General features: G+C 39.2%; 1 protein-coding gene across 1 annotated transcript in view; it reads left to right on the top strand.

Moving 5' to 3' along the window:
- CATSPERE (catsper channel auxiliary subunit epsilon) overlaps positions 1-16,764 on the top strand; it is a 64,584-nt gene that overhangs the window by 15,611 nt on the left and 32,209 nt on the right. Inside the window, exon 2 of the mRNA XM_037509816.2 lies at positions 1,427-1,533. Within this exon, the coding sequence (XP_037365713.2) occupies positions 1,427-1,533 (107 nt within the window). The remainder of the gene's footprint in view (positions 1-1,426; positions 1,534-16,764) is intronic.

Raw genomic sequence — 16,764 nt, 5'->3', positions numbered from 1 at the left:
ATTAATTATTTTCCCCTTATCATTGTTTTCCTTTATGACTTCTGTCAGTTTTTTAATCACAGCAATTTTAAATTCTCTATCTGGAAGGCTCAGAAGTTCTTCCAAGTTACTGTCGTTGCAATCTGGTAGATGGTTTTCTTTTTGCGGTGTGCTTTTTTGCTGAGGAGTTGCTGGGTTGCATGTGGTTTTTCTACTCCCTACTGCCTGTTTTCTAATTTGCCGTATTCCTTGTGACACTGTGTTGCTGGTACTGGCTGGCATCTTGGGCGACCTTCCCAGCCCACCACTGGCTCCTCTGGGGAACTTCTGCTGGGTTCACAAGTCTCCAGCAAAGAAAGGTCCCTGCTGCAAAATGGCGATGCGCGAACGCGCTCCCCTGCACGCCTGGTCTGCCCCAGTGGTGGGTGCTGCTACCCTCTGGGCTGGAACTGCAGGCTAGAAGGCGCCTGGCATGGGCAAGCCTCCCAGCTTACCTCTGTCTCCTCGGTGAGCCTTCTGCTGGGTTCACACAGTCTCCAGCAAGAAAGGTCCCTGCTGCAAAATGCCGGTGCTGGGGACGTGCTCCCCTGCACGCCCGGTCTGCCCCAGTGGTGGGTGCTGCTCCCCTCTGGGCTGGAACTGCAGGCTAGAAGGCGCCCAGCATGGGCAAGCCTCCCAGCTTACCTCTGTCTCCTCGGTGAGCCTTCTTCTGGGTTCACACAGTCTCCAGCAAAGAAAGGTCCCTGGTGCAAAATGATATTCAGCAATTGTAAAGACTTCTTTACAGGTGGTGATATATTTCTAGGAAATTTAACAGGAGCTCTATGGAGGTAGGGCATAAATAATCTAGGGATTTATAAACTGAATTAGAATTTTTATATAGGAAAACCCCATAATGAAACACTTGCCTTTATTCTGAAATATCTGATTAGGGCTAATTCCAGTCAATTAACCTTCTTAAATCTCATGAGAAAAAGAGGAAGCACATAATATCTATCTATAGAGTATAAGAAAATATTTTCTTAAATGCTCCAGGTACCTTTTAAAATCTACCTTGAAAAAGCTTATTGTTTTGAAAGCAGGGTCATATTAAAAAAAAGTCATGGAGTAATTTTTAAAACTCCACTTCATAGTCATTAACATCAAAGCTAAGGTATATATTTAAATAAACAGTCTTGGTTCATTCAATAGTCCCAGTTCATTCAGGATTCGACTACACATAGTATTTTGATATTTTAGAAATTCTGTTGTGACTTATTTATATAATCCTTTCATTTTAATGGAGTGGGGAGAGGTTCTGGTGGAAAAAAATCTGAATCTTGAAAATGTAGTAAATTTATAAATGTAGATAGTATGTTAATTAAAATAATAAGTTAAATATATCATAGTGTAATTTCCAGAATAATTTCGGCTACAGAAAGAGTAAAAGGAGGATTTTTTTTTACAGTATTCCGTTCTATTGAGCAAGCTGTTGGCCTCTTTGGGACAAAAGCCTGTCATTCATACAATTCTGAGAAGAAAAGTTTATTTCCCAAATGAGAAAATGGATAATGGGTAATGGATTTTTAATTTCAAACATGGAGTTCCTCTTTAAAATTTAATGAAATATATATCAGAAACTTAAAGTAAAAGATTTTAGAACCCTGATGGAATTTTATAAAATACCTTTATGTTATTTCCAAATAACTACTTTTATGATTCACAAAAAAAGGTGTGATTATCAGTTATTTACTAACTTAAAAAATGCCACTCAGACTCCTGAGTTACAATTTCAAAATTTATTATGAATATTGTTATATAGTCCCTACTATATATGGCAACAATATTAATATAGTCCCCATCACGAATGACAAGACCTATCAGTATGTCAAAATATATTCTCCTGACTGTAACAATGAGAGGCAGTAGTGTGATGTTGTAATAATTACTGGCAGAACATACACATATACCACAAATTCCACCTGAGAAATGACTTATCTGTTAGTGGGTTATGTTGGTTTGCACAGTCTTTCTTAATATGTTGAGCACCTATGTACTTATAACTAAATGATAAAATTTCTGTACTCAATGGCCTTATAGCTAATGGGGAGATAAGTAAACAAATAAATGTTACAAGGGAGGTAAACCCAGGTGCAGTTAATTACATAGAGTACACCTAGTAAAACTTGCAGGAAAGGTAATTAGGGAGGAGTTTCCTATGAAGCAACAGTGGTATTATTAAAGAGAAATAAAAAATACTTAATTAGGTGGAGCATACCAAACAGAGGAGCAATATAAACAAGGATCTTCAACAACTTCTTAACTTGACAAAGCAAATAAAATTTAGGTGCTGCAGAGAAGTTCAATTTAAGGGCAAAGAGCATCATTTATTGCCATTGTTTGTAAATCAGAATCTGGAGCTCAGATTCTTGCTGATGTTATTAAACTTTAGGAAATATGGTAGTAAAAGAAATAGTATGTATAAAACCAAACTGAAAGCTTGTCTGATAGAGCAGACAGATAGGAAAGTTACAAGTCCCATTTGTTTCTTTTCTATTTTTAATATTTTACTGAGTTATAAATAATATACCATGCAATTTACCCCTTTGAAGTATACAATTCAATAGCTTTTAGTATATTAACAGAGTTGTATAACTATCAACACTAATTTTAGAGCATTTTTATAAATCCAAAAAGAAGCCTTATTCACTCTTCCCTCTATTCTTGACACTACTAATTTTCTGTCTTGATGGATTTGCCTGTTGTGGATACTTCACATCAAGAGAATCATACAATAAGGGATCTTTTGTGACTGCCATGTTTCCGTTAGCATAGTACTTTCAAGCTTCATCCATGTGGTCATACGTGTCAGATTTAATTCTTTTTTATTGCAAAATATCTACTCAAACTCTTCCAAAAAACTGAAAGGAGGGAGTGCTTCCTAACTACATTTTATGAGGCCAACATAACACTCATACCAAAACCAGTAAAAATAGCACAAAAAAAACGAACTGCAAGCCGATTTCTCTGATGAAAATAGATGCAAAAGTCCTGAACAAGACATTAGCAAAGCAAATTTAACAATGCATTAACAAAATCAAACACCATTGTGAGCCTCCTAGTGGACTCGGAGACCTGGGACACTGATCGCGAAGGACACACCTGATGGGGGACTGCTATGAGCAAGAAACAGTGATTTTCTATTTTTCTCAGCATGGTTATATAGGAATTATGAACAAAGACATCTGTGTTTTTTCACAAGTCAGAGAAAGCCAAAACAATCTTGCCTTGCAGGCCATGTACGTGAGCTCATACACACCTCGTATGTGAGCCCTTGGGCTGTGAGGCCTTGAGCTTATCAGACATGTCTGCCCTAGTGGGCCTCTGTTGCTTGGTAATGACTGAGGTGACTTCCAAGGACAAAGCAAGTTCAGGGCATCCCTCCTGGGTGGTTTTTCGCCCTGATGTGCATGAGTTTTCTCAAGCTTTTCGGTCAGCCCTTTCCCTTGTCGTACTCAGGTCACCTCTCGATTATCCTCTTGCAACACACCATGACCAAGTGGGCTTTACTCCAGGGATTCAAGGGTGGTTCCATCACAAATCCATTAATGTGATTAATCAAATCAACAAAATGAGAGATAAAAATCATATGATCATTTCAGCTGATGCAGAAAAAAATTTTTGATAAAATTCAGCATGACTTGTATGATAAAAACTTAATAAAGTGGATAAAGAAGAAAAATACCTAAAGATAATAGAGGCCATAAATGACAAACCTACAGCCAACATCAGACTAAATGGGGAAAACCTAAGACTTTTCCTCTAGGATCAGGAAAAATACAAGGATGCACAATCTCACCACTATTAATTAACATAATATTGGAAATTCTGGACAGAGAAATTCAGCAAAAAAAAAAAATAAGTAGTAAGCAGACTAGAAAGGAAGAAGTAAGAATTTTAGACTGAATTGTGTTATTTTTATATAGGAATTCCCATAAAAAAACTGTCCCTATAAGACAATAACCAAAACAAAGAGAAACCCCACCGACTAGGAGAAAATTTTTGCACACAACACTAATGATAAAGAACTGATCACAAAAATCTACAAAGAGCCGATGAGACTCAACAAAAACAAAGAAAATAATCCAGTCAAAAAATGGGCAGAAGAGCTAAAAAGAAACTTCTCCAAAGAGGAAATGCAAATGGCCAACAGGCATATGAAAAAATGTTCAACATCACTTGTAATCAGGGAAATGCAAATCTAAACTACAATGAGATACCATCTCACACCAGTGAGAATGGCACATATTAAAAAAACTAGCAACAACAAATGTTGGCAAGGATGTGAAGAAAAAGGAACTCTCCTGCACTGTTGGTGAGAGTGCAAACTGGTCCAACCACTATGGAGAGCTCTGTGGAGATTTCTTGACCTACTAAACATAGAGCTTCCATATGATCCAGCAATTCCACACCTAGGTATTTACCCAAAGGACACAGAAACATTAATTCCAAAGGGCACCTGCATGCCTATGTTTATAGCAGCACTATTTACAATAGCTAAGCTATAGAAACAACCCAAAAGCCCAAAAATAGATGACTGGATCAAGAAGATGTGGTACATATATACAATGGAATATTACTCAGCAATCAAAAAAGATAAACATGCAGTTTGCAGCAACATGGATGGAGCTAGAAGGGATAATGCTCAGTGAAATAAGTCAGAAAGAAAAAGAAAAATACCAGATGGTCTCACTCATAGAAGGAATTTAGAAAACCTAAATAAGAGACCAGGAAAAAGACTAATCAATACAGGGCCTCCCTGGTGGCGTAGTGGTTGAGCGCTGGGTTGTGAAGCTGCCCACAGCCTCTGCAGCACCAGTTCGATCCCCGGCCGCCGGGCGAGGGTCCCACATGGTGCACAGACCTCTCCTGCTGCCCCCTGCTCCCCTCAGCAGTGTACTTCCACAGTCTGCCTATTCTGCTCTCTGCTCTGGCTCTGGTGAATTCTCTCACCCTCCCACGCTTCTGACTGTACCCAGTGCTTGTATAAATAAATAAATAAATCTTTAAAAAAAAAAAAGACTAATCAATACAAAGTAATCATCAAAATCAACAAGTAACTATAAACCAAAGACACATTATGGGGGGGGGTGGGGATGGAGGGGTGGGAAGAGGAAGAACTAGAGTCAAAATAAGGGGGGGTGCAATTGTATGGGGAATATAACCAAAATGAAAGTGCATACATTGTGCAAAGATGATAAATGATGTAAGAATTATATAAAATAAAATATTAAAAAAAAACAACTGTCCCTATATACAGATGACATAATAGTATATGTATAAAACCATAAAGAAACCACCAAAATAATATTAGAAATAAATAAATAAGGAGAAGTGGCTGGGTTTAAAATCAATATGCAAAAATCTGTTGACTTTCTATATGCAAACAATGACCTAAGACAAATAGAGATAGGATGAAGACAATACCATTCACAATCACAGCAAACACAATAAAATCCCTTGGAATAAATCTAAACAAGGAAGTAAAGGAACTGTATACTAAAAACTATTACACACTGATGAAAAAAGACACCACAAAGAATTGGAAAGACAATTTGTGTTCATGGATTGTAATAATATTGTCAAAATCCCTATTTTACCTAAAGCAATACACAGATTTAACTCAATCCCTATTAAGATTGAAATGACACTCTTCACAGAAAAAGAACAAAAAAAGTCACAAAGTTTGTATGGAATTGTAAAGGACCTCAAATAGCAAAACAATCCTGAGAAAAGAACAACAACATGAGGTATCATCATCATGACTTACAGCTATCTTAAAAAGTGGCAGTAATCAGGGACGGGAAGAGCACGGGTGAATTGGTGGTGGGAATTTCACAAGGACTAAACCTGACAGGAGAAAGCATACATTGTACAAAATGAAAAATGATGTAAAATATATATCAATAAAAAATTTATTAATTTTTAAAATGCAAAAAAAGTAACAGTAAGCAAAGCAGTATGATATTGGACTATAAACAGGCGCACTAATCAATGGAATGGAATGGAAAGAGAAGAAATAACATCACATATATATTGATACCAAATTTATGACAAAAGAGACTAGATTATAAAATGGAGAAGGAAGTCTCTTTAATAAATCATGCAGAGAAACCTGGAAAGCCACATATAAAAGAATGAAACAAGAACAATATCTTACAAAATATACTAATAGCAATTCAAAATGGATAAAAAATTTGAATATAAGACCTGAAATCTAAAATACATGAAAGAAAAAAACATAGGTAGACTCTACCCACAACATGGTAGAATAGGCTGGGATCAAGCTATCTCCCAAAAACAACTCAAAAAAGGGCTGAAATGAGCTCTTAACAAAACCCAGATGCTCTGAACCAATTATAGGACAACACTTCTCCAAGATGACCAAGAGCCGAAAACCAGGCAAAGAAGAATGAGTCCATTCTTTGTAGGCATTTGGCTGCACCAAGAAGCCCATCCCACCAACCTGGCCACTGTCTTCCAGCCCAGACTGGGTCCCAGCCTGGACACACCAGTATCCCACCCTATGTCAGGAATCTGTAGAATTTTAGACTGAATTACATGATTCAGTCTTACTTCAAAAGACCAAGCACTAGCCACACCATTCAACCTGCCCATGACTCCAAATGGACTAGGCCATGACTGGAGCCTTAATTGCTGTGCCTTGCATTTGGGGATGCTCAGCTGTCCCCAGCTACACTAGGAAGTGCATCCCACTCAGCCTGCTGCACATGCCAGTGGACAGGGCCACAGCACGAGCCTTGTGGTGCGGGGCTCCATATCAGGGATCTTTGGATACTCCAAGCATTGTGGTGGGCAGAAGCCACAGGAACCCCTGGCCCCACCCAGCTCCCACAGCCATGAGTACAGTATTAAGATCCATTCTGTAGTGGCAGGAAGGGCACAGAGCAGGTTTCCTATGATTAGAGCAGACAGGTAAAGAAGAGTCTTGGAGCCCTCGGTGGCTTTCTCAGGCTTTTATTGAGCTTTTACATGTAGTGCAGCAACCAGGTACATGGCAGGCAAGGGATGCAGGGGAGCCAGGAGGCCAGCAGGGCTCCAAGCCCCCAGCAAGTCATCACCCTAGGCTTCTCTCTCTCTTCTGGCGTTCTTTTTCCCCTTCTCTCTCCTGTTCTTTCTCCTGCCTCTGCTTCTTTTGGTGACTGTCTTAATACTACAGCTATGGCCCACAGAAGTAAGCAACACAACTTCTAAAAATGTAACAAATGCAGGTGCCCACCATCAGGCATGCAATCCTAAAGGTGGGAGGGCAGAAAAGCCTGAAAATCACTTACCCTACACATTCACACTAAGGTAAGAGCACCTAGAAATACCACCAGCCAGCAGAAGCTGTCTGGTTGGCGGGACCTGAAGGGAGAGAAGCAGGAGCACCCACTTCCATCTCCACCCACCACCCTTTGTGGCCCAAGCTTCAGGCAGATCAATACACACCTGGTAAGAGTGGACAGAAGTCATGCCCTCAGGGACCAGTGGCACAATGACCCTGTGCCTAGAACAAACATGAAAGCAGACAATGGGGAGAAAAAAATGCAAATAATCAAGCAAGCCCTCCTGGGAACACTGTAACACCAAAGGAAAAACAGCTTCGAGAACCCAGTGACACTGATATGGAAGAAATTCTCTGACAGATAAAGAATTCAGGATCATCTTAATTAAAAAACTAAAGCATAAAAGGATCAGAATGCCATGAGAAACAAAATCAATGAACAGAAGGATGAGATAGAATCTTTAAATGAGAAAATAAAGAAACTGCAGATATTAAAAGATCAATGGAACAATTTTTAAATTCTGGGAAAAGTCATGAAAATAAATTTTTGAAATGGAAGAATGAATCAGTACTCTTGAAGATACAGATATAGAAAGAGCCAACATAGAAAACGAAAGAGAGGAACAAAGTAAAAGAATGAAGAAACACTTCATGAATTACCTTACACCATGAGGAAAGGAAATATAAGAGCTATAGGAATCCCAGAAGGAGAAGAGAGAGACTAGGGAACTGACAAGCTATTCAAGGATATCAATTGAAGAGAACTTCCCAAACTTGAAGAAGAAACTGAAAATAGACATACCGGGAGATAAAAGGACACCAAACTACCATAAGGAAAAGAAAACTACAGCAAGACACATAATAGCAAAGCTTCCAGGAGTCCAAGACAAAGAAAAAAGAATGAAGCTGATAAAGGTAAAGAAAAAGATAACCTATAAAGGAAAACCAATCAGACTAATAGCAGACTTCTCTGACGAAACACTATGAGTGAGAGAATGGGGCAACATATTCAAAACACTCCAAGACAAAAAAATGCCAGCCAAGAACACTTTATCCTGCAAAGCTCTCCTTCCTTTATGAAGGAAAATAAGGACCTTCTCAGACAATATCTTCAGAAATGTATTACTACTAAACCCCACTCCAAGAAATATTATAAGGAGCCTTAAAATCTAAACCATTAGAGGATTGAACAATTATAACTGAACAAGGTGGTGAATAGAACCACAAAATGATCACCAAAATGGCATAACAGACTTCCATGTATCAATAATCGGCCTCAATATTAATGGACTAAACTTACCAATCAAAAAAACAAGCAACAACAAATGTTGGCGAGGATGCAGTGAAAAAGGAACTCTCCTACATTGCTGGTGGGAGTGCAAACTGGTCCAATCACTGTGGAAAGCTGTCTGGAGGTTCCTCAGTCTACTAAAAATGGAGCTACCATATGATCCAGCAATTCCACCACTAGGGATCTACCCAAAGGACACAAAAACATTGATTCAAAAGAGCACCTGTACACCCATGTTTATTGCAGCACTATTTACAATAGGTAAAACCTGGAAACAACCCAAATGCCCAAAAATAGATGACTGGATCAAGAAGATATGGTATATATACATGATGGAATATTATTCAGCAATCAAAAAAGATAAACTCACGCCATTCGCAGCAACATGGATGGAGCTAGAAGGAATTATGCTCAGTGAAATAAGCCAGAAGGAAAAAGAAAAATATCAGATGGTTTCACTTATAACAGGAATATGGGGGAACCAAATAAGACATCAATGTAAAAATATAATAATAACGGTACAAACCACAACAAAGCAAAAACAGATAATTCTAAACCAGAGACATCCTGCAGGGGAGGAGGAGGGAGAGGGGTGAGAGGGAGAGAGCGAGGAGCACAGGAGACTGTGGTGATGGTGCACGGGTGCCTTAGGGAAGGAAATTCTAGGGGGACTCAATCTGAGGGAGTAGGGGAAGCAAATATTGTCTAAAAAATGTAAAAAAAAAGATAAATGTTTAAAAAAATACAAAAAAAAATGTATAGAATAGCATGCTGGATTGGACAACAGAATCCAACCTTTGCTGCCTTCAGGAAACACATTTAAACTTTAAAGATAAGCATGGTTTGAAAGTAAAGGGTTGGAAAACAATTCTACAAGCAAATGACTCCCAAAAGAAAGCAGGTACAGCTATACTTATAGGAGATAAAACAGACGTCAAACTAGAAAAGGTGACAAGAGACACTATAAAAGCTGTCCAAAGAACACTATATAATGATCAAGAGGACAATACACCAGAAAGACATAACACTCATCAATATATACTCACCAAGTGAGGAAGCTCCAAAATACATTAGACAATTACTATCATCTTTGAAAACAGACATTGGAGAAAATACATATATGGTGGGAGACTTCAACACCCTACTCTCACCAAGGGACAGATCAACAAGACAGAAATAAGGACAATATAGCCCTAAACAAAGATGTAGACCACGTAGGCTTAACAGACATCTATAGGACACTGCACCTCCAAAAACCTGAATACATATTGTTCTTAAGTGCACATAGATCATTCTCCAGGATCAACTATATACTGGGTCACAAGACAAATATCAAAAAATACATAAAGAGATAATGATAAACATGGCGGCGAGGAGACGCTGCGAGTAAGATCTCCCATTAAAAAAAGTGAATAGGGAGGAAAAGCGGCAGGTCCCAGTGAGAACTGGGACACGGAAGATAAACGGGTGACGCCAGCAAACTACCCGAAGAAGAAACTGGCCATAAAAGAGGACTAGAAGGGAGGGAAGCGCAGAACCCTGCTCCCCTCCCCCGCCCACAGAGGCAGCACTCTCCAACCCGCAGAGAGGAGGAAACAACAAACCAAAACGGCCAACAAGAACAAACGACGCAGCAAGCGGGACTGTGAGCGGAAAGGAACTATTGCAGCCACCACACCCCGTGAACGGGAGCTGAGGCGAACCCTGCAGGATCCACCGCGGCGGTGAGCGAAGGGCTCCGGGCGCCATTAGAGAAGAACAAAGACCCCGGGAGACGCGCACACAGCCCGGGCTGCCGGTAAGCTGGCGCGGAAACGCGGAGTGCTCAGCGCGCTTGAAAAGCAAGTGCAGACCTGGATCGCGGCTGCCCAGGTCCCCGCGCCTGCGACCTAGGCTTGCGGGGAGACGACCTAGGCTTGCGGGGAGACGCGCGGAGGCCCTCACGGGGGTGAAAGTCCCTCCCTGAGTGAGCAGGAACCAGGCACCCAGGCACGGGAGCGGTGCAAAAGGCGCCATTCCTGCGCCACTGAACTGGGCTACAGCCCGCGTCCTGGAACTGAGGGCTTTGAACTGAGACCCGGGGCACGAAAATTCGGGGCGTGGTTTCTCCACGACGGTGGGGCACAAGGCAGACACAGCACCCCAAAGCTGTTGAGGTGTACCCTACCATTCCCGCTCTGTTCTCTGTCCCACGGGGTGGGGGGAGGCGAAAAACAGCCCCCCAAGGACAATAGGAGAGATCTCTGGCGCCACCTAGCGACCAGGAAAAAAAAAGTCACTAACACCCTATAAAACAGGACATTTCTTAAGACTGCTTGAAAAGGGCAGAAGGTTTCTGGAGGACCCAGTGGCCAGCCGGGAAGTTATTCCACGCCAGGCCCCTTCCGACCAGCAGTCTGAGCCCACAGAGGGAGCAGGCACCCACGTCCGGGGCAGACCGGGTGCGCAGAAGAGTGTGCCTGAAACCGGAGGCGCAGGGACTGCATCCCGCTTCGCCATTTGAGAACAGGGACATTTCTTCAGTAAAAACTGCCTAAAACCAGCAGAAAGCTCCCCCAGAAGACAGAGATGGCTCCTGGAAGAGCCAGAGGGGAGCGGAGAAGTTCACCCAAGATGTCAGTCAGTCCGAGCAACACAGTGTCCCAACGCATACGACAAATTAGAAAACAGACAGTAGGGAGTAGAAGAACCACACGCAACCTAAAAACTCCTCAGGAAAGAAGCACACCACAAAAAGAAAACCACTCCCCAGATTGCAACGACAGCAACTTGGAAGAACTTCTGAGCCTTCCAGAAAGAGAATTTAAAATTGCCATGATTAAAAAAGTGATAGATCAGAAGAAGGAAATTGAGTCCCTAAAGAGGGAAGTAAGAGAAATGCAGGAGATCAAAGAATTAATGGAGGAACTAAAGAACTCTGGGAAAAGCAATGAAAGCAGAATAGATGAAATGGAAGAACGAATAAGTAATCTTGAAGACACAGAAATAAAAAGAACCAAAACAGAAAAGGAAAGAGAAGTACGAAGGAAAAAGAATGAAGAAAGACTTCGGGAACTATCTGACTCCATGAGGAAAGGAAATATAAGAGTTATAGGAATTCCAGAAGGAGAGGAGAGAGATGTAGGAACAGAGAAAATATTCATGGATATAATTGAAGAGAACTTCCCAAATGAGAAGAAGGAGCTGAAAATTGATATACAAGAAGCAAGAAGAACACCAAACTTCCACGACGAAAGGAAAAATACAGCAAGACACATAATAGTAAAGCTCCCAAGAATCCAGGACAAGGAAAAAATAATGAAGCTGACAAGAGGGAAGAAACAGATAACATTCAAAGGAAAACCAATCAGGCTGACATCAGACTTCTCTGAAGAAACACTACGGGCAAGGAGAGAGTGGAGGGACATAGTCAACAGACTCCAAGAAAACAGATGCCAACCAAGAATACTCTATCCCGCAAAGCTCTCTTTCCTCCATGAAGAAAGAATATGGACCTTCCCAGACAAAGAGAAACTCCGGAATTTCATTGCGACTAAACCCCCACTCCAAAAAATACTACAAGGAATCCTAAAGCCAGAACCTCAGAGGGACGAATAACAACGAAAGAAGACCAAAAAAAAAAAAAAAGTTATTAAAAGAATAAATAAATAAAATCAAAGGAAAGACAAACATAATGGCAAATACAGATGCTAACATATCAATATTAACTCTAAATGTAAATGGACTAAACTCTTCAATAAAAAGACACAGAGTTGCAGCCTGGATTAAGAAACAAAACCCAACCTTTTGCTGTCTCCAGGAAACACATTTAGCTACAAAAGATAAAAATAGGCTCAAAGTCAAAGGATGGAAAACAATCCTACAAGCAAATGGGCCAAAAAAGAAAGCAGGAACAGCTATACTTATATCAGATAAAACAGACTTCAAACTCAAAAAAATAAAAAGAGACCCCAATGGTCACTACATTATGATTAAGGGGAAAATACTTCAAGAAGAAATAACACTCATTAACATATACTCACCAAACGAAAGAGCACCAAAATATATCAGACAACTGTTGTCCTCTCTGAAAACAGACATTAGAGAAAACACATATGTAGTGGGAGACTTCAACACACCACTATCAACAATGGATAGATCAACAAGACAAAAAATAAGTAAAGAAACTAAAGCTCTAAATAAGGACCTAGAGCATTTGGGCTTAACAGACATCTATAGAACACTAAACCCAAAAAAAACGGAGTACACATTTTTCTCAAGCGCACACGGATCATTCTCCAGGATCGATCACATACTGGGGCACAAGACAAACATCAACAGATACACCAAGATTGAAATCATACCAACCATCTTTTCTGACCACGAAGGCATCAAACTAGAAATAAATCATAAAAAGAAGGCAAGGAACTATCCTACCTCATGGAGATTAAAAGCCACACTACTGGAAGACCACTGGACTAACGAGGAGATCAAAGAAGAAATTAAAAAATTCTTTGAATTGAATGACAAGGAGGACACCAATATCCTAAATGTATGGGATGCAGCAAAAGCAGTAATAAGAGGAAAATATATAGCAATAGAAGCTCACATCAAAAAACAAGAAAGAACTCAAAGAAACAACCTAATCTCGAAGCTCAAAGATCTAGAAAAAGAACAACAAAAAAAACCCAGAACCAGTAGAAGAAAAGAAATAATAAAAACCAAAGCAGAAATAAATGAAATTGAAACTAAAAAAACAATCCAAAAGATCAATGAAACCAAGAGCTGGTTCTTTGAAAAAATAAATAAAATAGACAAACCCCTAGCCAGGCTCACAAAGGAAAAAAGGGAGAAAGCACAAATACACAGAATCATAAATGAAAGAGGAGAAATCACAACGGACATAGCAGAAATCAAAAGAATAATCAGTAACTACTATGAACAGTTATATGGAAACAAGTTCAACAATCTAGAGGAGATGGACAAATTCCTACAACTCTACAATCACCCAAAGCTAGATAAAGAAGAAATAGAACACCTAAACAGACCAATTACAAGCAGCGAAATTGAAATGGTAATTAAAAACCTCCCCAAAAACAAAAGCCCAGGACCTGATGGATTTACAAATGAATTCTACCAAACATTCAGAGACGAATTAGTGCCTATCCTTCACAAACTCTTCCAAAAAATTGAGCAGGAAGGGACAATACCAAACACGTTCTATGAAGCCAATATTACACTAATACCAAAACCGAATAAGGACAACACAAAAAAGGAAAACTATAGGCCAATCTCCCTAATGAACACTGATGCAAAAATCCTCAATAAAATTTTAGCTATCAGAATCCAACAATGTATCCATAAGATAATTCACCACGACCAAGTTGGATTCATTCCAGGGGCACAAGGATGGTTTAACATCCAAAAATCAATCAACGTTATCCAACACATCAACAAAAGAAATATAAAAACCATATGATAATATCAATAGATGCTGAGAAAGCTTTCGACAAAGTGCAACACCCATTCATGATAAAAGCCCTTGAAATTCTTGGGATACAAGGAACATACCTCAACATCATAAAGGCCATCTATGACAAGCCAACAGCCAGTATCATTCTCAATGGTGAAAAGCTGAAAGCAATTCCATTAAGATCTGGAACAAGACAAGGATGTCCACTCTCACCACTGCTTTTCAATATAATACTGGAAGTCCTAGCCAGAGCAATAAGACAAGAGAAAGACATCCAAGGAATCCAAATAGGAAAAGAAGAAGTCAAACTATCACTATTTGCAGATGATATGATAATATACATAGAGAACCCCAAAATCTCCACAGAAAAACTAATTCAACTCATCAATCAATTCAGTAAAGTGGCAGGATACAAAATCAACACGCAAAAGTCAATGGCCTTCCTATACACAAACAATAAATCTGAAGAAGAAGAAATCAAAAAAACCACCCCTTTTATTATTGAAACAAAAAAAATCAAATATTTGGGAATAAATCTAACAAAAGAGGTAAAGGACCTATACAAAGAAAACTATAAAACGCTGTTAAAAGAAATAGAAGAAGACACAAAGAAATGGAAAGACATCCCCTGCTCATGGATTGGAAGAATAAACATTATTAAAATGGCCATCCTACCAAAAGCAATATACAGATTCAATGCTATTCCAATCAAAATCTCAATGGCATTCTTCAAAGAAATAGAACAATTATTGATGAAATTCATATGGAATCACCAAAAACCCCGAATAGCCAAAGCTCTACTGAAAAAAAAAGAAGGAAATGGAGGCATCACACTCCCAGACTTCAAACTATACTACAAAGCCATAATCATCAAAACTGCATGGTATTGGAACAAGAACAGACATACAGACCAATGGAATCGAATAGAAAATCCAGAAATAAACCCACAGATTTATGGTCAACTAATCTTTGACAAAGGAGCAAAGACTATGCATTGGAGCAAAGAAAGTTTGTTCAATAAATGGTGCTGGGAAAACTGGGTCGCTACATGCAAAAGAATGAAGCTTGACCACTACCTCACACCATACACAAAAATCAACTCAAAATGGATTAAAGAACTAGACATAAGACCTGAAACCATAAAATACATAGAAGGAAATATAGGCGAAACACTACGGGATTTGCACATCAAAGACATCTTTACAGACACATCACCCAAAGCAGTGATAGTGAAGAGAAAGATAAACAGCTGGGACTACATCAAATTAAAGAGCTTCTGCACAGCAAAAGAGACAATAACAAAAACAAAGAGAAACCCCACCAACTGGGAGAACATTTTTGCACCCAACACTAATGATAAAGGACTGATCACAAAAATCTGCAAAGAGCTGATGAGACTCAACAACAACAAAGAAAATAATCCAGTCAAAAAATGGGCAGAAGAGCTAAAAAGAAACTTCTCTGAAGAGGAAATGCAAATGGCCAACAGACATATGAAAAAATGTTCAACATCACTTGTAATCAGGGAAATGCAAATCAAAACTACCATGAGATACCATCTCACACCAGTGAGAATGGCACATATTAAAAAAACTAGCAACAACAAATGTTGGCGAGGATGTGGAGAAAAAGGAACTCTTGTGCACTGTTGGTGGGAGTGCAAACTGGTCCAACCACTATGGAGAGCTGTGTGGAGATTTCTGGACCTACTAAACATAGAGCTTCCATATGATCCAGCAATTCCACTCCTAGGTATTTACCCAAAGGACACAGAAACATCAATTCCAAAGAGCACCTGCACTCCTATGTTTATAGCAGCACTGTTTACAATAGCTAAGCTTTGGAAACAACCCAAATGCCCAAAAATAGATGACTGGATCAAGAAGATGTGGTACATATATACCATGGAATATTACTCAGCATTCAAAAAAGATAAACACATGCAATTTGCAGCAACATGGATGGCACTGGAAGGGATCATGCTCAGCGAAATAAGCCAAAAAGAAAAAGAAAAATACCGGATGGTCTCACTCATAGCAGGAATCTAGAAAACTTAAATAAGGGACCAGGAAAATGAATATAAGAAAGTGAAAATCAAAATCAACAAAAAAACTATGAACCAGAGACACTTTTTGGGGGTGGGGGGGCGGGAGGGGAAGGATTGGGGTCAGAATGGGGCGTTTGCAATTGTATGGGGGAATATAAAAATAAAATTTAATATTTAAAAAAAAAAAATACATAAAGATTGAATCATACCAAGTATCATCTTCGACCATAAATATTTCCAACTAGAAATTATCTATGAAAAGAAATCAAGGAGCACCCCCATTAAATGGATACTAAAAGACTACTGGGTTAATGAAGAAATCAAAGAGAAATTTAAAAATACATTGAGACAAATGACAAAGATGACTCAACTTTCCAGAACATATGGGACTCAACTAAAGCAGTATTAAGAGGAAAGTATATAGCAAACATATCAAGAAGCAAGAAATGACCCAAAGATAAAACCTAATCTCCCATCTTGAGGAACTAGAAAAAGAATCAAAAAAAAAAAAAAAAAAACCCAAAAGCCAGTAAAAGAAAGGAAATAATAAAAATTCAAGCAGAAATAAATGAAATAGAAAAAAAAAAAAAACAGTCCAAAAGATCAGTGAAACCAAAGCTTGTTCTTGATAAAATAAAATAGACAAACCTCTAAAGGTTCACAAAGAA

The sequence above is a fragment of the Talpa occidentalis genome, unplaced genomic scaffold (genome assembly GCF_014898055.3).
Source record: "Talpa occidentalis isolate TD23 unplaced genomic scaffold, MPIMG_talOcc4v2.1 talOcc4.14, whole genome shotgun sequence".
Lineage (NCBI taxonomy): Eukaryota > Metazoa > Chordata > Mammalia > Eulipotyphla > Talpidae > Talpa > Talpa occidentalis.
This window is presented reverse-complemented; position numbering and strand designations above follow the sequence as displayed.